Genomic DNA, 27,659 nt, shown 5'->3' with positions numbered 1-27,659 from the left:
TGGCATTTTGTTTATAAAATGAATTATTTAAATAGTGGCAAACCTGGGGCCATTCTTGTACTCTGCAATGTCCATAACAACATCCCAGACTGATGTGTGATCTTGGTCACAATGGCAAAGGCTAGTCATGTTTCCACCCACGTATATATGCAAAATAAAAAGAGACACCATAACAATTTTCATTTATTTATTTAAGAACTTGAGAACTTAATAAATCCCCTCCATGACCCACAGCTATCTAACAGTCATGTAGCTATAATGTCAGTTTCCTACTATTAAACAAGTTTAGTGGGTTAGCCACTAACAAGTCATTATAGTGCATTATGCGTTATCAAAAGGTCATTTCTCTACTAAAGGAGCCCTGTGTTCTAAATGAATCTCACAGTCGCTAGAGCCCTTGACACCACCTTCATTCACCCAAGTGTTTCAGGATCCCATCCACAGCTTCAGCCAAGTTGTTCACATAACCGTCTGCCTTGACCGTGGGGTGCTTCTCATCGCTGGGCCTGCGGTCATAAACAGGAAGGGGAGAGTTGGTTTCATTCCTCAGAAAAAAACACAAGCCGTAGTAATCAAACTGTAAATATGTGTGGGATGTACATGCTCATTTTATTTCATAGTGCACTGTAGCAAAAAGTCACAAAAGCAAGCTGTAGGTCATGGCTGTAACCACAAAGGGACTTTACAATGATGTAAATTCAGTATGCTGTGGGTTTTAATTGAGCGTACATTCGTTTATAAACTTTTTATTCTAGTACTGCACAAGGATGATAGACTGGTTGTACCAGTGTTGTACAGCCAGGTTTTAAAACCTTCATGCTTACACTGCATCACAGATTACTGTTAAAATCCTTTGTGAATATGTGTCAACACAATAATCAATCAAATAGTTCAAAGAGTAGTTGTAAAAATAAAAAGGCCTTGTCATCTTAGGGAAAAGAACAACTGTTAAGAATGCATCCCAGCAATGTATAGGCAGAAGTATGCTATGGCAGCCTGTGGCAAAGTGCCCCCCCTGTGTGTGTTATATGTTACGTGTTGTGTGTAAATGTTGGTGTATAGGCATTGGTACACGGGATATAAGCGGTCTGTGTTTCACGTGTGTGTAAATTGTATATTTGTATTTAGGCACGGGGATGGCACATCACATCACGTGCAAGTAAAAAGTAATATGTGAGCACGGGGAATTGCACTTTAATTAATTCACGTGCAGTTGTACCGAGATTACAATTGAATGATTGACTAGCAATCGAATCTCGGTACAACTGCATAAAAGCTGCATGTTTTCACTCACTGGGGGTTGGTGTTCGGTGAGTGGAGAACGGGTTAGGAGACGGAGGGTAGTATAAAGTAAAATAATAGTAAAAGAAGCTCACCGTGTTTGTCTGTGTAGTTCGTTTTGTCTGTCTGGTTATTTTGGCGTGTAGTGCCGTGTCCTGTTTTGTGTTCTGTTTGTTAAACCTTTTTATTTTGTTAATAAACGCTGAGTGCAGCCATTGCACTCAGCTCAGCATCACCACCGTCTCTGTCTGTGTGTTTCTCTCTCTGGTCTGAGTTCCTCCCTGCAGCCATCTTTGTCACACGTGGTGTCAGAACCGGGACAACAGCGCCTCCAGGGCTCAGGCCAGAGCGGGAACCGCAGTTTTTTTTTTTGTGGAAAAGTAAAAAAAAAAAATGGAAGGCTGGAACTGGAGAGACGGCTGCAGTGAGCTGGAGGATCTCCTCGGCAGGTTGGAGGACCAAGGTTGGTGCCTTGCCTGCGGGGTGTATGGGCACACGGTGGCTGTCTGCCCCTTCCAGGAAGAGGAGGAGGAACCAGCCCAGAGGAGGAAGGTTAGCAGAAGGAGGCAGAGAGGGGGAAAAATGAGGAGGAAGCAGAGGGAGCCAAGGTGGTGCACCATGTGCATTGCATATGGGCATGAGGACGAGGACTGCCCAGAGCAGGAGCCAGGGGAGGAGGAGCCCGAACGTCCTGCGCCTGAGTGGGAGGAGCCCGAACGTCCTGCGCCTGAGTGGGAGGAGCCCGAACGTCCTGCGCCTGAGTGGGAGGAGCCCGAACGTCCTGCGCCTGAGTGGGAGGAGCCCGAACGTCCTGCGCCTAAGTGGGAGGAGCCCGAACGTCCACAGCCCGAGTGGGAGGAGCCCGAACGTCCACAGCCCGAGTGGGAGGAGCCCGAACGTCCACAGCCCGAGTGGGAGGAGTCGGTGCGTCCACGGCCCAAGAGGGAGGAGTCGGTGCGTCCACGGCCCAAGAGGGAGGAGTCGGTGCGTCCACGGCCCAAAAGGGAGGAGTCGGTGCGTCCACGGCCCGAGAGGGAGGAGTCGGTGCGTCCTGTGTCCGGAGGGGAGGAGCTGAAGGCCCAAACCCCTATTTTTTTTTGGGAGGGACGAGGGCGTGAAGCTCAGGCTCCACAGCAGCCGCTGTTTTTGCTGCTGAAGGGAGCCCAGCGGAGACGCCCGCCACCAGCTCTACCCCCGCTGTCGGAGGAGCCGGCAGCGCCACCAGCCCTACCCCCACCACCCGAGGGAGAGGAGCAGGAGCTGCCTCTGCCTCCACCACCACCCGAGGGAGAGGAGCAGGAGCTGCCTCTGCCTCCACCACCACCCGAGGGAGAGGAGCAGGAGCTGCCTCTGCCTCCACCACCCGAGGGAGAGGAGCAGGAGCTGCCTCTGCCTCCACCAGCTGAGGGAGAGGAGCAGCAGCTGCCTCTGCCTCCACCAGCTGAGGGAGAGGAGCAGCAGCTGCCTCTGCCTCCACCGCCACCACCACCGCAAGGAGCAGAGGAGCAGGAGCTGCCTCTGCCTCCACCATCTCCAGGAGCAGAGGAGCAGGAGCTGCCTCTGCCTCCGCCACCACCACCGCCAGGAGCAGAGGAGCTGGAGCTGCCTCCACCACCGCCAGGAGCAGAGGAGCTGGAGCTGCCTCTGCCTCCACCACCGCCAGGAGCAGAGGAGCTGGAGCTGCCTCTGCCTCCACCACCGCCAGGAGCAGAGGAGCTGGAGCTGCCTCTGCCTCCGCCACCGCCTGGAGCAGAGGAGCTGGAGCTGCCCGTACCTCCGCAGGGAGTACGGTGGCCGGAGCCCCAGAAAGGGGAGCTGCCGGCCACGAAGAAGGGGGATGAGGTCTGGAGACCACTTTCCCCAGCAGCAGTTTCGCTGCAGGAGTTCTTGTGGCCGGAGCCCCACAGGAGGGAGCTGCCGGCTATGAAGAAGGGGGAGGTCGGGGGACCACCTGCCCCCGCAGCTTTTTCGCTGCAGGACGGGACCAGCATGCTGTCAGCCGTGCCACTACCGGCAGGGGAGCTGACAGCATTTCCAGCCATGGGCCCACTGAAGCCTCCCTTCCCAGCCCGAGACTTTTGCCTGGACTGCTGGGTATTTAAGGGGGGAGGTGGCCGTTGAGGCCATGTGTGCGTTGCACAAGGGGGGGTATATGTGGCAAAGTGCCCCCCCTGTGTGTGTTATATGTTACGTGTTGTGTGTAAATGTTGGTGTATAGGCATTGGTACACGGGATATAAGCGGTCTGTGTTTCACGTGTGTGTAAATTGTATATTTGTATTTAGGCACGGGGATGGCACATCACATCACGTGCAAGTAAAAAGTAATATGTGAGCACGGGGAATTGCACTTTAATTAATTCACGTGCAGTTGTACCGAGATTACAATTGAATGATTGACTAGCAATCGAATCTCGGTACAACTGCATAAAAGCTGCATGTTTTCACTCACTGGGGGTTGGTGTTCGGTGAGTGGAGAACGGGTTAGGAGACGGAGGGTAGTATAAAGTAAAATAATAGTAAAAGAAGCTCACCGTGTTTGTCTGTGTAGTTCGTTTTGTCTGTCTGGTTATTTTGGCGTGTAGTGCCGTGTCCTGTTTTGTGTTCTGTTTGTTAAACCTTTTTATTTTGTTAATAAACGCTGAGTGCAGCCATTGCACTCAGCTCAGCATCACCACCGTCTCTGTCTGTGTGTTTCTCTCTCTGGTCTGAGTTCCTCCCTGCAGCCATCTTTGTCACACAGCCATAGAGTTTAGTTTAACTATGTACAAGAAGACAAGGAGAAGCCAACAACTTCAGGGGATCAGAGCAGATGGTCAAGCCAGGCATCCTGGGTATTATTCCAAGTTTAACCATTAAATGGGAACCCACACTCATGGCTTGTATATTTTATTCCAGATGATAAGAATTTCAACTATTGTTTACAGAAATAACTGCTGAATGTTACAATGTTTGATCGAGAGATACTGTTGACCAGGACTGCAGAGGACTGTAACAAACACAAAGCAGTGAGAAATCGCTATTGACCAGTACAGTGCCTGGGGACCTGAGCTGGAAGTACACAACACTTTGAATTAATAAATGAAAACAAAAGGAAATCAGATATACATCAATAAGATGTACAGTAATTACACGGAGTGACGCTGCTCTACTTGTATCTGGGATCAGCATGCCTTAGTAAGATGATTACCATGGTTACATTCCCTTAGGTATGCTGCAATCTCTGTCGCAAAAATAACTAGAAAATAACCATTTTCTAGACTTTTAGAATTAGGTTCTGCATTATCATATTGAAATTTCTAGCACCTTGTAGACTATACTATCATAGCATCAAAGGGTATGAATACTTTTGTATTAATAATTGTAGACATCTATTTCTTGTAACTTTTTCTTCATCCGCAAAAGCAAAACTTTTGCTACAAAAGATTTTTCCTATAATTATTTGTTTTCAAGAAACTAGTAGAAATTATACATTTCCATTGAGGTATGTAAACTATTGACTACAACTGTAAGTAACACACATATCACACATATTCAAATACCAACTTAGACCATATCACTATGATCCACATCCACTGTAGTGTTAGAACAGATCTGAAGAAATGGGCATGCACCATTTCTTAAAAAGAAGTGAGTCTTTAATGGACAGCAAAATGAACAACATTTATGGTTAAAACGGAAACTTGGACTGTTTATCTAGAGCCACTGCTTTGGTACAGCTAAGCCACGGTTAACTGGTGTGGGAATTTTTTTCTGTCTGTTTTTTGCTCCCATTGTGTAAACACTGTAAATGATATATTCATTTAATCAGTGGCCATGCTTGCAGGGGTGCAGTGAGCACCTTAGGTCACCTCAATCTGATGCTTTGCATGCTCCCCATACCCCTCCCACACTGCATACTGTGGGCTTTTGGTACCAGAAGGCTCGCTCCTCAGCAAATATGAAGGAACTACAAATACACACAAGCATGGATTCCAGAACATGCCATTGCAAAGGCTCCATAAACCCAGGGATTCACACAGGAGAGATTCCAGTTTATTTGTGCAAAGGCTCCTGGGATATACAGGGGGTGAGGGAGGACTGAAGTGTTTTGTTTTTAAACACTCTCTTTGACAAGCCAGCTGAATGTATTTCAAAGTAATGTCATTTCAAATAGACAAATGATCCGATGTAGTGTTTACAAATTAGGACTTGCAAAACGTTGGCACAAAGCGTGGGACTTTATCATGTTACCAACCCTGTTGTATTTCACAAGAGAAGCTAAATCAAAATGAGTTCACGGAGTCCAAGATGCAATTTAATTACAGGCCAAAAAAAAAGAGAACTATTTAACTTGGATGTGACTGTAAACAAACCCAAAGCGACCATGTTGTTCCAGTGCAGGTGAGCGGGCTGACAGTTTTTAAACATTGATTTTTAAAAGTGGTAAAAGAAAATGCATGCTTTTAAAACTTCTAGGTGAAATCCAAAGTTCAATTTGAACTTCTTTTAACAAACCTGTGCTTTAGAGTTTGAGAGTTTCATCCAATCATGCATACAGTAGAGTAGGCAGCATCCACCATGTGTTCCCACCTAATGCGCGCCCCTGCTTGGTAATCCATAACCTTATACAGTCAATCAGCAGATACACAGCAGACAGCCCGTTCAACGTCAGTTCTTATGCAGAAAACATTGACTACTGCCAAAACATTTGTCTGATTGTAACTTGTTTTTTTGCATTGCTGCTGTAAGAGCCTTATTGCTGTTGCTAGATTACACCCAGACCTAAACTTGATATGGCTCCCTCCTCTCCCTTTGCAACTAATTGCTGTTCTTCCCATGTCCCTAAATCAGTAAACATGACTGCTTTACATCAAGCCATTATTCTTCCCTTCTACTATCAAAATACAAGGCATGCCTTATAGCTTGCTCTCAAACGGGTACGGCTTCTCTGAACGTGTGTATACAGTGTTTGGAGAAATTTCCATTAGAAAAGTATTTTTGCAGTTTTCCTATACTTTTCACATGGTTATGCTATGTATTTACTATTGTTTAGGATGGTTTGACATGTTTTGTTTATATGCTTTACAATGCTTACCTGTGCTTTATTACAATTTGCTGTGCTTTTACTGGGGTTCACTTTTATAAGGGTGGGGGTTTGTAGGTGACCCCCTACTCCAGATTGCCGTGCTTCAAACTTTCATAGAGCCTCAAGACTATGGAGGCCATTTGGCATCCCACCTGACAAAAACAAACTGGTGTCAGTAAATACACAGCAGTTACACTGACCTGTACTGTAGCTGCAGGTTTTTGGCACTATAAAAGCCATTTGAGATTGACATGTTCATTTTAGTTAGCATGGGGAAATGACTAAAGCAATAGAGAGTTTAGTAAAGTAATACTGTTTACTTGTGTCATGTACTCAGCAAATCACAAAACCACATTTAAACTATCATGGACAGGGCTTTATTACTGAGAATCTGAGAAGGGTTATTTCAGCAGAACATGATTTGAAGTGCCATTTAATCTGGGAATATGCAGGAAAACTCTTTCATATTTGAAACTCTTGGACAAAGAGGCTCATTTACATTAAACTGCTGTCACTGTTTTTATCGTCAGTCCTTACTCCCTGTTTATTTTTATTGCGCTGGGTATTAATAAAGACATGAAGCAATAAAAAAACTGAAGTGGAAAATAATAGAGACTAGCATGGCAGCTGCAGCTCAATAAATACTGTCTATTGATCTTTGAGGAGCGAAAGTTTGTTGTTTTTAACCATTTCTTGGTTTAATTTGTTATAATTGGGACTGCTGGCTCGGAATCAAAGCAAAGGTTTAGAAAACTGTATATATAAACTAGAAGGAAAATACTGTATCCCTAAACTTTCAAATTCCTTTTTAAACATTCTATTTATACCTGCGGTACTCTACAGTATATGTACTTTAACCCTTCATGACAGCGCTTTTTGAAAGAAGCACTTTCCACATATAATCAAGCGTGTGTTAATATTACATGTGGTAAGCTAATCTTGAATATAGTGGGAAGCCCATTAAAAATACACCACCTTCTTCTTCTTCTTCTTCTTCTTCTTCTTCTATCACATAAAAGACAACTTCACAGCCCCTGAATAATTTTGAATAATAATTACAAAAACAAAGTTCCTCTAAACAGTTTGCAATAACAAGGAACAGGCAGTCTGGCGCTATTTAAATTCAAGTGAAACTGGCTCATGCAAATTGGATACGACAGGCTTGTACAGGTTTGTGAGGTATTGTCCCGTTCAAGGCTGCGCACATTAATTTAAGTTCAAACAAAACACTACAAACCCCAAACTCCTCAAAATAAACTAAACGCACCAAAGCTATGACTTCCCCGGTGATTAAACCGAGAGCACAAGCTGCAATGATCCATTGTCGAATTGTGCTGGACTGTGTTGAAACCTCTCCCAAGCTCTGAATAGTGCCGTGCCACTCAGAGTCAGATCTGCTAATCTATATGACCATTCTAGCTCAAGTTCTTCCTGGAAGGTTGTTGTCTGAGGCGCTGTCCCAGCAAGTTGCCAGGTCTTGTACAACCACACTACAGCCAATGTTAATGTGAATCCATTGCATACCTGGGGGGGTTATCCTGACGTTATCTTTGTTTCTAAACCACACTGAAAGAGTATTATTTAGATTTATTTAGTGCCAATGATCTTTTGAAAGAAATTGCGTCTATAAACCTGCACAGTATGAGCTTGCACATATTTGCCAGTATCTTTATGATGATCAGCATGAAAGAGAACGTTAAGAGAAAAAGCTTCCAGATTTTGGATTTTACAGCACCCCAGGCTCATTCTGTACCTTTGTTCCTTTGTTCCTTTTTACAGTCATCACAGAATGGAGAAGTCCTTTATTTCTATGAAGTGTAAGGAACAGGGCTAGTTTTTCAGTTGTCAGCAAGATGGGATTATTTTCCTTTGGGGGCTTCTGCGCGACAACGTGTTTTATTTGGAATTGCCTGAGCCCTGTTTCCATTAAGAATGCATGTGCTTCTAATGCAGAGCATGTGTTCAGCGAGAGCAACTGAAAAAGGCCACGATTGTACAGCTATGGCCAGACGTTTAGCATCACCCTATAGAGTTAACTAAATTTTCTTCATAAATTCGAATGAAACGTGTTGAATAATGTTACGTTAACATATTAAATTACACGCCGCTTTGTTGTTTTCCATATGCTTAACGAAAAACTGACGAATTAAAAAAATGTGTCATTTCAAAATCTAACATGAAATACTATACTACTGTTATGGCTTCTGGTAGACTTTTGCAATATCATTTTGATGATTCTATGATTACATGATGTTAAATAAAAGATCTAAATTATGTTTATATATATATATATATATATATATATTTAATTAATTAATGTCTAAATCCTAAAATTCTAGGTAATTTTTAGCCATAGCTGTACATCATGTGTGCAGGAGCATGTGCGTCTGTGAGCCTGCTGTCTACCATGGCTTACCAACCTTCTTATTTAACTGGGAAATGACTGGGAGCTTTGTTGAAGTGGTTGTTTGGGGCAAATTCAAGTGTCCTAAATACCATCTGCTACCCACGCAGCTTCTTTTTTTTTTTACTGCTCAGGGTGTGGAAAAGTACTAACAGGTAAGAAAATACACCGACAAAGGAGGCGCCATGTTTCACCTTGTAATTTAGTGAGTGGTTGTCTTGTTGTGAAAAGGAGTAATTAATTATTAATCATCGACTAACTGCCCGACAGATAGGTCTAATATGGAAGTACAGCTGACATGCAAACAGCTGCTGGGAATTCAAAAATCCAGTTCATACTGGCACAGTCCGATTATTACTATTTTCTTTTTAAATAACCAATGCCTTAATTATTGCTGCTTCTTTGTGCTGTCAGTTCCAGCACTCATTTAAAAGCATGCTGATCTGGGTGGCCTTTACTGCAAATTGGAACTGCATTTTCTGCAGATAGATAGTAAGGCCAGTTGCAATATCTATAGGAAATATTTGTTTGTACTCACGTTGAATGAATCTTTTGAAAGTTCAGATAATGTATCTATAACTTCCTCAATCATAACATTTAAAAAAAATAAAAGAATGATGTAACTTGAACTAGCTGACAGGGTGTTCTTCTTTAATGATCTTGTCAAATATTGAACTCCTTCAGTTTTAGTTCAATAGAAATGCACACAGCACTCAGACAGGCAAACATGAACAGCCCTTATAAAAGAAACAGAACTTGTGTTTGGCAGCTATTGATAATAGCAGGCATTCTGCATGATCACACAAGGGGTAAGTAAGCAAACGTTTAGAATTGATGAGATCCTGTTGTTTTAAGCAACATGAAGAACAACTCTCCAGTTAAACCAGGGTCAGTGCTGAGTATGCATGTGGAACCTTATAATAAAAATATCCACCGAAACTACAACGATTAAGACTCTTTAAGTAAGTATTGAGTTTATTTCATAAAAAAGTAGAATATCCTGTTAAGCATGTAAACACTGAAACAGTTTACAATACAAGTATATTGTGCACTGAAACAACATACAGTGATTGTTTTTTACAGTTTTATTATCTATTTATACTGGCTGTCCTGATGGCGATAAAAGGGAATGTTTTATCCTGACTCAGCGACTACTATCATTCTCATCATGACACACTACCGATACATTCTGAGCTCAAGGTTTAGTTGCACAAAGTTCCTAGATTGCATGCATGCTTTCCAAACAAAGTCCTTTCCTTTGCTGAGCACCGCACGCTCATAGACTGTATATTATTATTATTTATTTCTTAGCAGACGCCCTTATCCAGGGCGACTTACAATTGCTACAAGATATTATATTTCACATTATACAGATATCACATTATTTTTACATACAATTACCCATTTATACAGTTGGGTTTTTACTGGAGCAATCTAGGTAAAGTACCTTGCTCAAGGGTACAACAGCAGTGTCCCCCACTGGGGATTGAACCCACAACCCTCCGGTTAAGAGCCCAGAGCCCTAACCACTACTCCACACTGCTGCCCAATTATTGTTATTTATTTCTTAGCAGACGCCCTTATCCATGGCGACTTACAAGCTGCCCTGTATAATATGCTTCGTCAATTAGGCCTGCTAACCCCTGCCTGTGAAGGAGACCAGACCATGTTACAATATTCTTGCAAGCATGACTTTAAGAATGCATTTGATAGTTTTGTTAATAACGGAATCGCTGCCACGCGAAGCGAGGAGGTGTCATGGGGACAAACTTTCCACTGGCTTCAATTTATGACCCTTGACTCCTAATCTCATTGGGTAGAAGCAGTACAATTCCATGGCTGGGAAACTATTTAATCAGCTGGATTGTACATATATGTCACAATGGCTCAGTTAAAAACTTGTACTGTTTTACTATAATGTGTACTGAATTGTCACTGTATAAAAATTCATCCTCATCTTCCAGCTCTCTACTATGTAATTTGCCTTGATACTAATTAGTATCTCTACTACATAAAGAAAGTGTTTTTGAAATACACTGAATCAAATGTTTTAAAGGTAAATGTTATATTATAAAAAATGGGGATTCATAAAAAAATAAAATCTAGGATCTCTAATGTGTTATTGTAATAAACTCCCTGCCACATGTTATTCTCTATATGCAGTACTCCCTCTTAGCAAAACATCACAAAAGCTTGATTATAGTAAATGAACTGTGCCAAACTGTGAACTGAAATTGTCAATTATAGAATAGTTAAATAATGAGGCATCACTGTAATATAGGGTGCTGCATATCATTGTGGGCAGCAGTGTGGAGTACTGGTTAGGGCGCTGGACTCTTGACCAGAGGGTCGTGGGTTCAACCCCAGGTGGGGGGAACACTGCTGCTGTACCCTTGAGCAAGGTACTTTACCTAGATTGCTCCAGTAAAAACCCAACTGATTAATTGGGTAATTGTATGTAAAAAAATAATGTGATATTTTGTAACAATTGTAAGTCGCCATGGATAAGGGCGTCTGCTAAGAAATAAATAATAATAATCATTGTGGCTCTAAAAGTATTTAGTTGCATTTACATTATAATTCTATTGCAATATGCTACAGCAAAGGAAATCATCTAAAAATGTCTAAAGACAAAGACAGCAGAAGATCAAATGAGGACAAACAGACTTCACAATAGCATCCCGGGGCTAAAACAGTGAAACATGTTTTACAAGCTGGGAATAATACCAGCCTCCATAATGCTGTGTTTACTTGATCTCTCAGTTTGCTATTGCACGACTTTACCACACTGAGTTCTTTCTTTGTTATTTTCAGTGCACTGGGTTCTTGTTAAGCAGCAGAAATTGGCAGCAAATACAAGGTTCAAAGAGCCTGTGCAACACACTCCCGGGCTCTGGGTCTGTGTTCAGGAATGGAACTCGAGTTAATTGAGTTTAGAATGGAGTAATATGCGTTTCACGGATCTGGGTCACAGGTTGTTTCCCCTTGGGTGGAATGGGAATCTCCAAAGACACTGTAATTCTGTTCCTGTTTCTGTGAATGGTGAAAGTAGATGTCATCTCTATCACTGTTTACATCACATCTTACACTGTCCCCTAAAGACCAAATTATGACACAAAATATAAAGAAAAATGCATAAGCAACAAGTTCAATTTAGCCATTACCCAGCACTGATTTTTTTTTCTTTAATGTTTTCAGGCTTGGCAAACTCAAACCCCCAAATCAAAGAACTGCAGATAGTTATGCCTCCCTGGTAGTTATGAATACTGAAACCTTGGGAATTACTAGAACCCCCCCTCTGTAAGAACATGATGAAACATATCCTGTAGTCTATATGGAGAATATCATGCTTGCTTTTCTAAAGCATGATATTTTCATTTGAGAGCTCCTATATGCACCTCCTGTGTGCTGTTTCTAAGCTTGTAAATGCTGCACTGTTCAAAAGCTTACTATAGTAAAGCAGGGATGGAAATAAGACTCTGATTGCATACAGTAGCAGTTTCACCCACTGCAGGTTTTATTATGACCTTGAATAGCCATTACCAGTACAGGTAACAAGCTCAGGTAGGTCTTATTAAACTCATAGTGAAACCAGGAACGGATCAAACTGCTATGCAATGAGAGTCTTATTTCCATCCCTGGTAAGTAAAGCTTATATACAGTTAAACTTTCAATGTATCATTACCTTGTATATCCCCCCCCCCCCCATACAATTACCCATTTATACAGTTGGGTTTTTACTGGAGCAATCTAGATAAAGTACCTTGCTCAAGGGTACAACAGCAGTGTCCCCCACTGGGGATTGAACCCACAACCCTCCGGTCAAGAGTCCAGAGCACTAACCACTACTCCACACTGCTGCCCTATAAATAAATTAATAAATAAATTAGCTAATTAACAAAATTAGGACTTGATTGAAACAAAGTCCTGGACTGGATCTGGAAGTTCTACCCTTATAAAAGTTTCCCATAGTAAAAGCATGGCAAAGTAGAACAAAGCATAGTGAAAGCATGCTAAAGCATAGGTAAGCATTCTAAAGACTAGCGAGGTATGGTAAAGCATGTTAATAAATATAAGTAAACTATGGTAAATGTATAGTATAGCCATGGTGAAACTGCAAAAATACAGTGGTAAACTTTTATAAGGGTATTGTATATTTTACACCACGTATATATAAAGTATTTTTTTTTTTTTTTCATCTCAACCAAGAGACGAAACCACTACTAACATCATGATGGGGCCCTTCTGAGTCTCCATCAGACTTCTGAGCTCTGACCAATGAATTCTAAAGAGTATGATGGTATGAATCGATAGATAAGAACACTGTTTCAAAAAAGTCATTTCTACTGCTGCATGGCACTGTTAAACCACCCATATAAGAAAAAATAGTTGACTTGTAGCTGGCCTTCTCTCATGTTCCCCCTGGTTAACACAGAACAGTCATTTGAAAAAGGGTCACCCTTTCCTGACTGCGCAGCTTACATGGTAATTTACATTAATAACAGGGAAGATGTATTTTGCATCAGTAATGGCAGATGGATTAGACCATATTGACAAATTCCTACCTTGGGCTAGTCTTCATGCCTGTGACAGGCATGAATACAAATTGGTAATATTTTACATACTGGAATATACTGTGTGCCCAAATGCCCTTGTTAAGAGGCTTCAATTGACATATTTTAAGCATGCACTACTTGATTTTATTTTTAGGAATTGTCACATTCTTGTTATTTTATGATTCACATTAATATTTATGAACAGTCGGATACTTAGCATCAGACCGTAATTGGAACAAGATGTTACACTGTGTACTGGGGTAAGGCACATTTCGTGTGCAATGAGGTTTGCAGCTCTAGGTATATAGGAAACAAATAAACGAATGTAGATGAAGTTCACACTGCACATCTTCTGCTTAATATGGAGTGTATGTTTTGTGCCATATGTTTTGTTGTTTTGTGGTGATGGATCTGTCCTCTTTTGTTTTGCCATTTTCCAGGTGGGAAGGGGTTAATAGAGTGGCCGCCCCCAGCCCCCAGCCCCCAGCAAGACTTCACCAGCCCCATTTAATACAGACACAAATCTATTAGTCATAATTACAGCAGTGGATTTTATTTACTTGTTTAGCTTAAAGATTTCATCCTTAATGATCTTTCCTTCCTTGTGAACATTAGGGATAATGATTATTTAGTTCAACTCTATTACTACCACTGGCATAGCTGCACAGGAAATCCCTACTTAGCGCAGGCCAAAGTGGTATTCGGAGCCAGGAAATGGAGCCCTGTGATTAGGTTTTACACGTGCATGATTATCAGCGCTCCGTTCTTTTTTCTCAGGAATTGTGTGCCCGGAAAATAGGTGACAGGAGGACAGAGGCAGAGACTAACGACGATGGTTTACCCACACAGCAGGTATGGCAAGGGCAGAGGCAACGTAAGCTTACCCTGCACTGCTCAGGCATTGTACCACACCACCCTGTCTTCAAAAGACCTTCCCCTCCTCTGTAAGGGGATCACAAATCAGTCCAGATCCAGTGCTGGAAGATTCTGTCGGCTATATGAAGCAAGACTAAAGAGTGTAGGAAAAGTTACGAATGTGAGGCCATTCCGCACCTCCAGCTGGTTCATAACCAAAGTTGCTAGTTTGAGCTTTATCGAAACCACCTGTATGAGAAATTAATAGTTATGGTACTCCAGTCCCCCCCCCCCCCGTGAGGTCTGAACAGGAACTACCAAATAAATTGCTTCAGGGTTGCCTTCTTACTACACACAGAGAGCCCAGACAAACTGACTGTCTGACGCTCTACTCTGTGGACCCAGTACGACTAATAGAGAGTAACACTTAATAAATATAAACGATACAGACACTTGAAACCTATTCCCCCACCCAACTTCAACCGGACATCCAGCAGACTAGAAGGGTTCCTGTGATGTGGTTTAAGAATATACTGTACACACAATTTTGATAAACTGAAAATTAGACAGCAGAAGGACAACTGATATATGATCCAGTATACATTACATTGCATATTAGCAGCCATTTGATTTAGCAATTAAACAGACATCGCAACAGCCAAAATAACATGCAAAAAAAAGGGGGCTTTACAGTATCAACACTGTATTATTATTAAAACATCATCCAATAAACCTAAAAACATGAGATGATGCAAGCGCACAGCTGGACACTGCCCCTTGCAACGGGTGCGCCTTTTGCAATTTCCTATCGAGTCCCAAAGCAAACTTAAACAGATGCAACGCTGCAGTGGGTTGCCGGTTTATTTGTTTCATAAACAAGGTCTAATGGCTTTGTGTATCGCGCTTGTAGCAGATTGACCCTTGGATAACTCCGCTTACACAATGAGGGAGCTAAAACAATGATCTGGGGCGGCCCAACTGAACATTTATAGCAAAGAGGGCGTGCCAGCATCCCCTCAGAATAAGTACGCTGACTGCACCATAATGAAAGACCAACTAATGCACCCGAGGGCTGCCGGTTCATGTCTTTTCAGAACACGGAGATCCTGGGTCTCTGATCCCGTTTGACTTACAGTCAAAGGCTGTGAATGAGCCTGGAGCCACTCCATTACAAATATATAACATATTTAACTGAAAAATGTACTGTTTTATAGGGATCTTGCATTAATTCACACAATGTGTGTGTGTGTGTGTGTGTGTGTGTAAAACCCCCATTACTGTAAATGAAAGGTCAACTGACATATTTAAAGCCACAGTGTCTTAACATTCCTGTTGACCCTTTTTTTTATATAAGAAAGCAGACATTATTGGCAGTGCAGTTTGTTTACATTCCATAAAGGTAGCTGTAGTTGATGGGACACCAGCTTCCTAACCTTTGCATTTACAGTATGTGACAAACTAACAAACTGTTGCAGAAAAAACAAACAGATTAAAAAACACAGGCTCCACCAATCATAATAATGACCCATGAAAGCCAAAAGGACACCATCTTTCAAGTTGCAGTTCGCTGTGTGCATTCATCATTATCCATTTCAAAAGAAAATTGATTTTTTTTTGTGGTTATTAATCTGGTTTGTTGCTTATCAGGAAATAACAGATCTAATCAATTCAACTGTGCGTGATGCTTTCATGTTGAATGTGTATGCATATTCTGTGCCATAGATCCTGTAATTAAAACCTGCTGTGTAGCGTGCCACAACATGGGACAACTCCTTTTTTTTTTTTTTTTTTTTTTTTTTTAAATGGAGCTAACTATGGAATAATAATATATGGCACAGATATTATTAGCACATATATTTTTAGCACTACTCTATATATTACAGTAACATTAAATCCTGTAAAATGTTTTTTTTCACACTTTCATTTTGTAATTATACTTGTAGTCAGACAGTAATTACGCAAAAACTGCACAAAACACACGTGCAATTAATAGTCTTATGTACACGTACTTGTACTTCTTACAGCAGTTACAGTGCTTTGAAGAATTTTTTTTAATTTTTTTTAGACAACTGCTAATCGATAATTTGAGATTTTGCAATATAAATGACTGCAATCTTTGGAGCTGAAATAAGTGCCTGATTAGAATCTTTCAGAGCCTCCTCTAGTGCAGTTCAATCTGAAGACACAAGGGCAAAAAGACCTCTGTGTTCTCTCAAGTGTGCTATTCAACTGATCCATGTTCATAAACCAGCTACACAGAGGATCAACCCATGGATACAACTGAAGACAACTGAACAAAGCATGTTCATTACAAGACCTTTCATTGCAAGGTAAAAGAGACAACACTCAAGAATCCAATTCTGTTCACTATGTTTTATTGAGTTTTTAAATTAAGAAATATACTTGGCGCTCGCTGTACACGTGTTTTTACAAGCAGTGAGAATTTAAGACATTTTCATTTTTAGTTTTTATTATCTTGAAAGGCAGCTGGAAAGCAGCTCTTCACCTGTCACAGAGGGAACTCAAACTTCTGTAACTTTAATGTTTATTTAAGGAGGCACCGCAACATTGGCAGATCAGGGAGTGTGATTTCCAGGGTAGAGCAGAAACTGGTTAAACTGAAATAAGATGTGTTTAAAGAAAAGAGCTGCTTAACTATTTAAAGATCTGGATGGTCTGCAATCACCTTTAAAAAAGAAATGTGTTACAAGCCCGAAACATCACACATTTTCTGTTTCAGTCATTACACCCTGGTGACTTTTTAAAAATCAAAAGCTATGGCCTCATTAAGCTGTCAAACATGCATTTTTTCAAAGTACAGTTGGTACACCAGTGTGTAACCATTAACCTGTACCCCAGCGACACCTGCCACTAGTGGATGTATTAAAATAAATAAATAACACATGTGTTCTATGTGGTATTTCTTACTGATGTATTCTTGCATGCACTAGGCTAATGGTTACACCAGTTGTACCCATCTGTACTTGGAAAGAAGGGCATGATTGAGTACTGTATACAGTATTAAGGGTTACTTTTTTTTTTTTTTTTAATAATTTAGTCGTTGCCAATTAGTTTTTATTATTTTCTCCCCAATTTGAAATGCCCAATTATTTTTTAGGCTCAGCTCACTACTGCCACCCCTGTGCTGACTCGGGAGGGGCGAAGATGAACACACGCTGTCCTCCGAAGCGTGTGCCGTCAGCCACCCGCTTCTTTACACACTGCGAACTCACCGTGCAGCCGCGTCAGAGCTACAGCGTCGGAGGACAACGCAGCTCTGGGCAGCTTACAGGCAAGCCCGCAGGCGCCCGGCCAGACTACAGGGGCCGCTGCTGTGCGGTGAGCCGAGGACACCCTGGCCGACCTAACCCTCCCTCCCCCCGGACGACGCTCGGCCAATTGAGCGCCGCCCCCTGGGAGCTCCCGTCCATGGTCGGCTGAGGAATAGTCTGGACTCGAACCGACGACGTCCAGGCTATAGAGCGCATCCTGCACTCGCAAGTGCTTTTACTGGATGCGTCACTCGGGAGCCCCCAGGTTTACTTTTAAACTTGAGCTTTAAAAAGTGCCCAGAAACAGAAAACGACACACAAAATGTAGGGGTCTACTTAAATCGCGGTAAATTTATGTATTTTTCACGGGTAGATTTTGCAACTTCTTACAGATGTGGAAATTGATTAGAAACAGTCCCAAAACTCGTTTACCCAAGGGCATCTGGCATACTTTAATAAAGGCAATACATGCAGCACGTTCGTTGTCATGTTATTTGTCCCATCCAATAATTTATTGTATTAGTACCGAGTCAAAACAAAGAAAATGTGGCTATTTGGGTCTAAAATTCCAACTGCGAAAAAGTAAGCAGCAGGTTGAAACGAGGTGGCTGTGCTGGATCGTTTTAGTACTGATTTAACTTGCCGACAGGAATACTTCTTTTCTGGGCTGACTTTCCAGTTTGGTTTCTGAAAGCTGTTTATTTTACTTTCTGTTCAGCAGCCTCTGTAGTAGCCTTTTGTTTAATGTGTGATTCTGAAGCTAAATAGCAATCGATCGTATTTTCTCCAAAGACACGTTAAGATAAGCAAAACAGTTACCTCCATCTGCATGTACAGTTTCTTTGGGAAATATCTTGACACGATCAATCACCGAAATATACTTTGCTTTTTTTGCTTTGTTGTCCTTTTCTACTATTTTATCTTCAATGCTGAAAACTAGACTTTAGCAACCTTAATCAAAACAATGCAGCACTGACTTTGTCCCACCCCCAGTACTGCAGGTCACAGAAAAGCAGTACAGACGCACTGACAGGCTGATTAAAACTTTGTTGTCATCTGAATAGTAAACAAGAACGTTAACCGCTTTGGAGATTTTTTTTTGTAAATGTTATTTGTGGACGTTTTTTGTTTGTTTGTTTTTTGCTTAAGTGCAATGCACACAGGACGGTGAAGGAATCAAAAAGGGCTACCTACAGAAGGAAGATACATAGTTTGCATCGCTTGCGTTGTGCAGTAGTTCATTTAAACGAGGTTTCTATTTTTTTTTTCCTCTCCGTACTTGTTCAGTATGCATTGGCCCCTAAAAGAGGTGAATTTCGCAGTGACCCCTCAATTTAACGATTTCCGCGAAATCGCGATTTAGGTAGAGCCCCTAACAAAATGTACCCAGCCTGGAAGAACACAGTTTATTATAACTGTGATATTTCACAGTTGTACCAAGCTGCTTTTCCAATCTGGCTCTGGAACCAAACAAATAGGATCTGATTGATCCAGTTTCAAACTGTACCACTGGGGGGGTTTGGGCCTGTGGATACAGTCTATTAAAGGTTCATTTCTTTGATTTGTGTTCAACGTATTGGTTAAAACAATATGATCTCATATGTTTATAATCCGCTGCCTTTACTGTGCCTTGAAAACCTTCTGGTGATGAAATAACAAACCTTCCCTGGGTCTAACTTTACCTCACACTGCTCTAAGATAAGAGAAGAGCCAGCAAAAACAAACAGAAAGCACAGCTTACTAAGCTCTACTTGGTAACCTTCTCCTGTTATAACAGTTAAGGCCCTGAAAGACTGTGGTGTTGTTTGTACGTTTCATTTTACACAGCGGCGTAAGCCAGGTGCACTAGATAAAAAAAAAAAAAAAAAAGGCAAAGGCCGAACTAATTACTCTGGCAGAAAGGTTTCAATAAACCAATGGCACTTCTTATTGCTCAGCTAGTTACCACTTTCTGAAAGTAGTTTATTGGCTTTAATTGTCAGGCTGCTACGTTTACATGAAGAGATTGTAGGGTTTGGTTCAAAGGTCACTTTACGGATATCACCTGGGAAAGTATGTACTGCAGAGCAACTGAACTTGCCAGCAACAGCATGGGGAGGAGGTTAACAGCATGTGTCACAGGGATATCTATCTACCACGCTTCATTGCCTAGACACCTATCAGTTATGTTCATTTATATACAGTAGTATAATGTTGACTTTCTTAATATTCCTCCTACTTTCACATTTCACACACAAACTCCCTGGCTGTGTTCTCTTGACCTTGGAAGAACTGCTGCTTTTAGAGGCTTTGATTCTATTGGTTAGAGCGCCCTCTAGTGGTCACAGGGGGAAAATGCCAAGCAAAATACAGTTGGTTACCTCGTAAAACTTTTGTTTTGATAGATAACGTACAATATCACTTAAGCACAGCCCCAAGGAATTAAATGAGTCTGGTACAAAATCAGATAAGGCAGTCTCAGGATCAGTCTGCGAGTCAGCTGCATTCAACAGTACTGTACTCTACTTGTTTTCTAGTTTATAGCAGACATGGGAAGGATGGGTAGAAAAACATTTTGGGTCCAAGGCAGGAAGGCTGTGTGCGGTTACGGCCACAGACTCAGCCCAAATCAACAGGTTTTAAATCTATATCAGAAACTTTGGCTGCTCCCTACTGGCAAGATTTCTGTTTTTTTACAATACTGAATGGTCTAATTTCATATTTAGATAGCGTATGTCAGGTGTCGGTGTTGTGTAATATTCTGTATCCCAATAAAATTCTGCACCCCCTGGTTATTGTACTATATGCAATCAGGTGTCTGGCGATTCGTCTTCCTCACTTTCACCACGGTTTGTTTTGCTGGAATCCCGAAGTGAACTCTTTTTTCTAATGTTAAGGTTAGGTTAAGGGTGAGGGTTAGTCTATATTTGTAATATTAAGGGTAGGTTAAGGGTGAGGGTTAGTCTATATTTGTAATGTTAAGGTTAGGTTAAGGGTGAGGGTTAGTCTATATTTGTAATGTTAAGGTTAGGTTAAGGGTGAGGGTTAGTCTATATTTGTAATGTTAAGGTTAGGTTAAGGGTGAGGGTTAGTCTATATTTGTAATGTTAAGGTTAGGTTAAGGGTGAGGGTTAGTCTATATTTGTAATGTTAAGGTTAGGTTAAGGGTGAGGATTAGTCTATATTTGTAATGTTAAGGTTAGGTTAAGGGTGAGGATTAGTCTTTATTTGTAATGTTAAGGTTAGGTTAAGGGTGAGGGTTAGACTATATTTGTAATGTTATGGTTAGGTTAAGGGTGAGGGTTAGTCTATATTTGTAATGTTAAGGTTAGGTTAAGGGTGAGGGTTAGTCTATATTTGTAATGTTAAGGGTAGGTTAAGGGTGAGGGTTAGTCTATATTTGTAATGTTAAGGTTTGGTTAAGGGTGAGGTTTAGGCTAGATTTGCATTATTACGGTACAATGTTCTTTACTAATCAAAAACCACTTGATTGCATATAGTTCAATAAGCAGGGGATGCAGAATTCTATGGAATACAGAACCTTACACAACACCACCCCCTGCCGTGTAAATACACAACTGCCACACCACTGGGAGTCTGGCAGTCTTCCATCTGTGGGGAGGGAGAGACTCTGTGGTTTTACATAAACAGTGTGTCTCTTGTGTTTACGGGTGACCACAGGTTCAGGGCAGCCGGCCAGTGATGTCACACAGGGGTCACATGCTGAGCGATTGCTGAAGACACACTATCTACTGTTACATGTTTCTGATTTGTCAGTGTCTCGTGTTTTCAAGTTCATCAGTTTTTTGACTCAGTCAATGCAGTCCAATGGGAGTTGACTCAGCAATGTAACTAAATGCTCTGTTACTCATTTCAGTGGAAAATAAAAGACATGTGAAACAATGGATGACTTATGCCTATAAACACTACTATATAATCGCCAACAAAATGTTAAGATGTGACAAGTGTGAAAATGTACCCAAGATAGCTTTATAAATTGACTTCAAAACTAACATTTTGGTCGTTGATATTACCATCTGGACAAAGGACACATCAATTTTAACAGTGCGTGCCTCTACCATCATTTCTCTCGCACTACAGTAGCTGTGCCACCTTGTAGTTTATAATCTTGCACCCTCTCAGTCACAATGATGAAAGCAAGGGTGGGGTACATCAATAAATAGGAAGGACAAAGGGAGCTGCAGTGCAAAATGGTGTATAATCAAAAGTTGAGAAGCAGAGTCAAGCACAGTTCACCACAGTCTAACCTACAGTATATGAAAAAGCACGCACCTCACACCTGCCATAGTAAAACCCCAATCAATGTTGATTAACCAATATCTAATTTCAGAAAACACTAAAAGGCTTCCTTAATATGGGAGAGATAGTACATGGAAAAACTACATGGTAGCACCACCTAACGACGACTGATAATTTACATTTACTTGCAATTCAAAATGTGTACAATTGTGCAATTTAGGTCTGTCCGGCTTAAGTTAAAGAGACCCCTACCTGGCCTTACATAGGAGTACAGGTCTATTGTGAAACCCACACAAGCATAGCGCTGCAGAGTGGCATGGGGTTAGACAGACACATAGATGGTAAACTGAGTCAGGGAAGCGTGCTGATGGTGCGGTGAGAAATTGAGCTGTAAATACTGGGGCTGACCTGTACTTTCCCGTCCTCACTTGTACAGCCTTCATCCCGCACTGCTGAGCCCCGCCGACATCATTCACCAGATCATCTCCAATCAAGATGGCCTGTCGAGAGCAATGAGAAACACCTCACCATGCTGTCGAGCACCACTTTATTCCTACCATATTTCACACGCCGCGTTGCGCTGAACGCGTGCACGTGATGTTAAATATCGTCACGCTAGAGATTAAACATGATCACACTGTCAACAAAGTTAAATGTGCGTGTATGCGTGTATATATATATATATATATATATATATATATATATATATATATATTTACAATGATCTAAACGGGATAACATGCCTAAAATAGAAATGCTTTGTAGTATTGAAATATGCAGCTGTTACTGCATGGGTTAATCTTATTGTGGTTAATTAAACTGCAACTTGCTGCAGCGAACTGCGTTTAAAAATCTAAAAAATTGTTGTAACCTTCAAGGGGAAAAATTACTTTACTAAAATGAAGGTTTTTTAGGTTTCTGAACAAAATGTGCAAAGATAGGATAACCAAAACCCTCTATGTTTTTTGTTCAAATCACTTTATTTTGGGTGGAAGCAGCCTAATCAGAAGCAGTGCTTAGCGTCAAAACCAAGGGGATGACATGTACACTCCCCCCCCCCCAAAAAAAAATCCACAGGACGCAAGTGCATTACTGAGATTACCTTGTGTGTCAACACCGCCAGTCAATTTGCTGCACCACCCTTCAAATAAGAAGGATGACCTTTTTTCAGGGGTGAAGATTAAGCTGTTGTGCCAGAGCCATCTTTTAGATTGCTGCCGACAAGAAAACATACTGCCGAGGAGCCAGGCTGCACATGAGTAGTGATGCCTGCAGAAGCCAGCTTGTGGCAGAGGCAGCGCTCCATCCCCGGGGAATGCCAGTGATTTACTACCAGTGAAGGGCAATAATCACCAAAGGAGGAGCAATTATTCCCAAATCATTTAGGATTTAAAAAATCATTGGTTAGAAGATGAAGGTCAAGAGGTGCCTTGTCATGGTGAATAAAAACCAACAGCAGTCTACCCTCCAAATAAATTCCATCGCAGCTATCGGCAGAGATGAGGGCGGTGAGGAAAGTGCTTTTGAACAGCGATGGCTCAGGTTTTGGACCCGGTTCAGAGAATAAGGATGGTCATTTACTAGTGCACATTTATCCAAAACTATGAATACTGCCTGCTGTGAAATCATATGCATTTAAATAAACACGCTAGTTCATAATACATTATACCAGTCAGTACATGAATACTTTTACTAGCCTATCACAACCCATCTTTTATTCCGATTTCATGCTTTGATAAAAGATTACAAACAGTTGCCTGCTCCGATTCTCTAAAAAACATTTCAAATTCTTACAGGAATGCAAGAAGCAAACACACCAATAGTGATGCACTGAGGACTCAAAACTGAATAAAGGGTACCTTCCTAATTTCACTCACAATGGAACATGAACAAAAGCAAAAGCAGTCCAGATTTAAATCTTAATTACAAATAATAGCTGAAATGCACCCATCTATAGTATGGATTACAGCAGCCAATTTCCACCTGCACACCACCCAACAGCTTCAGTCTAAACTATTATTGTATATCATATATTAAATAACAGATTGTCTTAAAAATAAGGCTGCTAGGTCATGGTCAGCTGGACAATACAAATCATGATTAAATCTGTAAAATGCCTGTATGTGGTCAGTATGTGAACTCTATGGGGTATGAGAAGTTGCCCTTATATACATTGTATAGCATATATAGGGAAGTTAAAAATGGTCCAATTATACATGCAGTAACTGTAAGAGATATACATGTGGAAATGGATTCGAAAACAACATTTTTATTGCATTCATCTTTTCAAATCATATATAAAGATTTGACTTGATTTTGATTCACTATTTTGGCAGCAAACCTGGCAAACCTCAAAAAATATTTAACCTTTGAGTAAAACAAGTTAACAAGGACTTAAGAAAATAAGTGCTCCCCAAGAATGGATTAGTCTGTGTCAAGCTTAATCTCTGCTCAGGTCTAGGCTGTGTTTGAAAAGAAAGGCTCCGTCACCAACGTGTTAAAAGAAACATTAGCAATCTGTTATTCCGAACCCACTGAGGAAAGGTTCAAATAGAACACAGGCTTCAGGGAGCAACCTATTACACTCTGCTCAGAGAAAACAGCCTACACTGGAAAGAAGAATTAGGGGCTGAATGAGGGGAATTATCAGGGGAAATAGCTGATGAAGACTTTATTGATTAGAGCAGCTTCACAGATCTAACACTCAGGATAGAAATTACAAACATTATAGCTGGGACTGCCTACCCCAAACTTCACAGAATTTTGCTTTAATTATATTATATAATTATATGCATGCTGTCTCAACACCCCCGACATCACACTGCCCAGAAGGGTGTATCATGTCGGGGCTGCTCTGCAGAGAGGCCAGGATCAATCCAGTGAAATGTCTGTGTGCAGCACTGTTGCAATTTAACTAAAGTGAATTTAGTAAATTATTATTCACAGCCTATTGTATTGACCAATACAGGTACAATATGAGCGCTTAAGAACTTTATCAGAAAATCAGATCTAACCATCAAAATATATAATAAATTAAATATAATAAATTAAAAATAAACAAGCTTTAACAACCAGGAAAAACAAATAGAAATAAATACATATTTTTAACAGGTTTAAATATACTTCTACCTACCTTCACAAAAGCTTTGGTTGTCCATTAACTTGGCTTACTTAAATGTGCATCACTACCTGCAATTAACATTGGGGTTATTGAGTGTGTTGGAAATTTGATCTAAGACCAATTATCATGGTGTTGCATCTATGCATTAATCATAACCTTGCCTCACAATGGGTGTACTTTCATTTCTAAAGTAGACGCACCCTGAACAATAATGCATCTAAACTGCAGTCTGACCACACACTCCATAGCAAGTTACTACAATGTCACTGCAGCCTTTCTTCGTGCATAGTTTTACCTGGTGCGGTTCGACGCCCATGTCTGCTAATGCTGACTGGAAAAACACCTTGGCTGGCCTTCCAACCAGCTCAGCTTCAATATCACAAGCGGACTGAGAAACAGAAACGACAAGACAGCTAGGAACATTTAACTATGAAACATTCTTCCTGTGGTCTTCATACAGCGAAAGAACTGGAGGCTGCAAACGACAGCATGAGGGTCTCAATTGCCAACACCAGAAAGGGGTCTGATACTGTCTCTGTAAAGATGCTTTCCACCATATGTTACCTGGGTTAGATCTGCCAAAGTGTCTATAGAATTAAGAATAAGTGCCATCGAGTGCACAGCTGTGTATTGTCAGTAATACAAAAAAAGGATCTTAATTCCAGTTGCCCAGATGGCATATCTAGCCTGGGTTACATATGTCAATGGCAGGAAACGAGAAGGAATAGCAGTTCCTGAACTGGGGCCCAAGCATGTTAAAAAATATATATATATATATGTATAAAATATATATATATATATATATCCAAAAGGGAAATATCGTACAGGTGTATTAAGCAAATCGGTCATTTTTGTGGCATGCTTTATTGGCGTGTACTGTAATGAGTTCAAATCAATCATTTTATATAATGTTGTAGGCAAAGGCCAAACGTATTTTTTCTTCTTGGAAACTGGACTCTTTACAGGACAAGACACCTATGTGAACTAGATAAATAACCATTCTGTAAATACACTATTATTGTAAAGTAATGTACAACACCTCTAATGCCTTCATATAGATCCCAACGTCAAGCTTCAAGCCGTCTGTTTCTTTGTAGTAGTGCCTGAAACACAGGTGAAGAATGCAGAGAATTATTACAAAAAAAAAACAGGTAAATAAAATGAAAAGAATGTTAATACATGTGGAACAAAGCAATGTGAACCTATGATGCAATGAATACATTTTGACAGCTTTATTTTCTCAGTACAGACTGAAACATTGACCGAAGAAAAAGGGTATTAAAATAATGTTCACCTGCATTGGATCAAAACCTTATAAGAATCACAATTAAAACCACTTTTTTGTCTCTCTTTAAATTTCAGTTTTATAAAATTTTGTATTAGACTGTTTTTAATTAAATGGTTTAATTATTTGTGTATGTGTTTGTGTTTGTGTTTGTGTGTGTGTGCGCGAGATAAGCGTTTTAGGATTCTTATAATTAAAGACGCTATAAAAATGTGAATATTGTATTGTATTTGATAGAATCATCCGAATATGCTCAACAAAATTGCATCCCTTTTCTATTCATCCAATACAAAACAAAAATAATTATGATCATATTGAAAACCAACACCTGCTACACTGTATTCTGTGAAGACGCAGTGTCACCTTGAAATGAAATGGAATTGTATACATTTTAAACTTTATTTCACCTTTATTTTTACAAACCCTATTATTTCATTTTTATTTCCTGCACCACTCAATTTTTTGAAACTGCAACATTTAAAAATAAACAAATAAATAAACCCTGTTTTTTGTTTTTTTTACATCTCAGTTTTATCTTTACGGTAAATCTGGGAGATGGGGGAGTGGAAAGGGCAGTCTTAATTCTCATTTTATGGTTTATTATTCTTTGCCATTTTTGATTATTCAGCTGCGGCTCTCTTTCCTGTGCCCACCCTGACCTTTGCAAGAACAACCATTAACCTTACATAGTCTGGCGTAAACGGCTTCATTTTCAGACACTGCCATGACAGAAGAAATTATGCAGTCAATTCTCCATCTCGGGCCTCAAACAGATGCGGAATGTAAATCAATCCAATTCCACAAGCCTCTGCACACTCTGCTTCAGTGATTTCCACACTCTAGACCTCAACAGTTTCGGCAAACTTAGACAGTGGAGCCCCCACCTAAGCATGCTGTCTCAACACCCCCGACATCACACTGCCCAGAAGGGTGTATCATGTCGGGGCTGCTCTGCAGAAAGGCCAGGAACAATCCAGTGAAATGTCTGTGTGCAGCACTGTTACAATTTAACTAAAGTGAATTTAGTAAATTATTATTCACAGCCTATTGTATTGACCAATACAGGTACAATATGAGCGCTTAAGAACTTTATCAGAAAATCAGATCTAACCATCATAAACTAGCAGGTGTGGTTTTAGCCCACGGTCCTTTAGGATTTTACAGGCTGCTTGGGCTGGAGAGAAAACTTCATTCACAGAGATGTCGAAATCCATCCGCTGTAGTTTTGCCACAAACTTGTCCCTGGTGGCAAAACTAGGGTTTCTACACCCTGGGTGCAGAAACGCAGCTTCAAGCCAGATGCCTTGATCCTGTAAAAGAATTTAAAAAATGAAGAAAACAAGGTTAAACTAATAACCACAGCAGGAATCTATTAAAATGCATTATTGACAGGGTAAAGTGGCCAAGTGGGGCAAGTCTACAGACCACTGCTGTACAAAGTGCAACTGTAACTGCATGTTGAGAGTGAGATATACTATGACCCTGTCCTCATCAAATCTTGATATGTTTTTGCCAATACAGTATTTTAGAATATCTCCAAAGCAGATCACCATATTGTATAGAACATGATTACATTTAGT

The 27,659-nt window shown here is 40.7% G+C and overlaps 1 protein-coding gene across 1 annotated transcript; it reads right to left on the bottom strand.

Moving 5' to 3' along the window:
• Positions 1 to 178: 178 nt before the first annotated feature.
• On the bottom strand, positions 179 to 27,184 carry LOC117417879 (phospholysine phosphohistidine inorganic pyrophosphate phosphatase-like). The gene is made up of 6 exons (XM_058985197.1): positions 26,766 to 27,184; positions 25,834 to 25,897; positions 25,090 to 25,182; positions 22,082 to 22,173; positions 6,357 to 6,499; positions 179 to 506 (listed from the first exon to the last, which is right to left on the bottom strand). Coding segments are annotated over exons 1-5 (276 nt in total). The 5' UTR covers positions 26,768 to 27,184; the 3' UTR covers positions 179 to 506; positions 6,357 to 6,474.
• Between the last annotated feature and the right edge of the window lie 475 nt (positions 27,185 to 27,659).

This window comes from Acipenser ruthenus, chromosome 13 (genome assembly GCF_902713425.1).
Source record: "Acipenser ruthenus chromosome 13, fAciRut3.2 maternal haplotype, whole genome shotgun sequence".
Lineage (NCBI taxonomy): Eukaryota > Metazoa > Chordata > Actinopteri > Acipenseriformes > Acipenseridae > Acipenser > Acipenser ruthenus.
The sequence above is the reverse complement of the archived record's forward strand: the minus strand, read 5'-3'. Positions and strand labels throughout refer to the sequence as shown.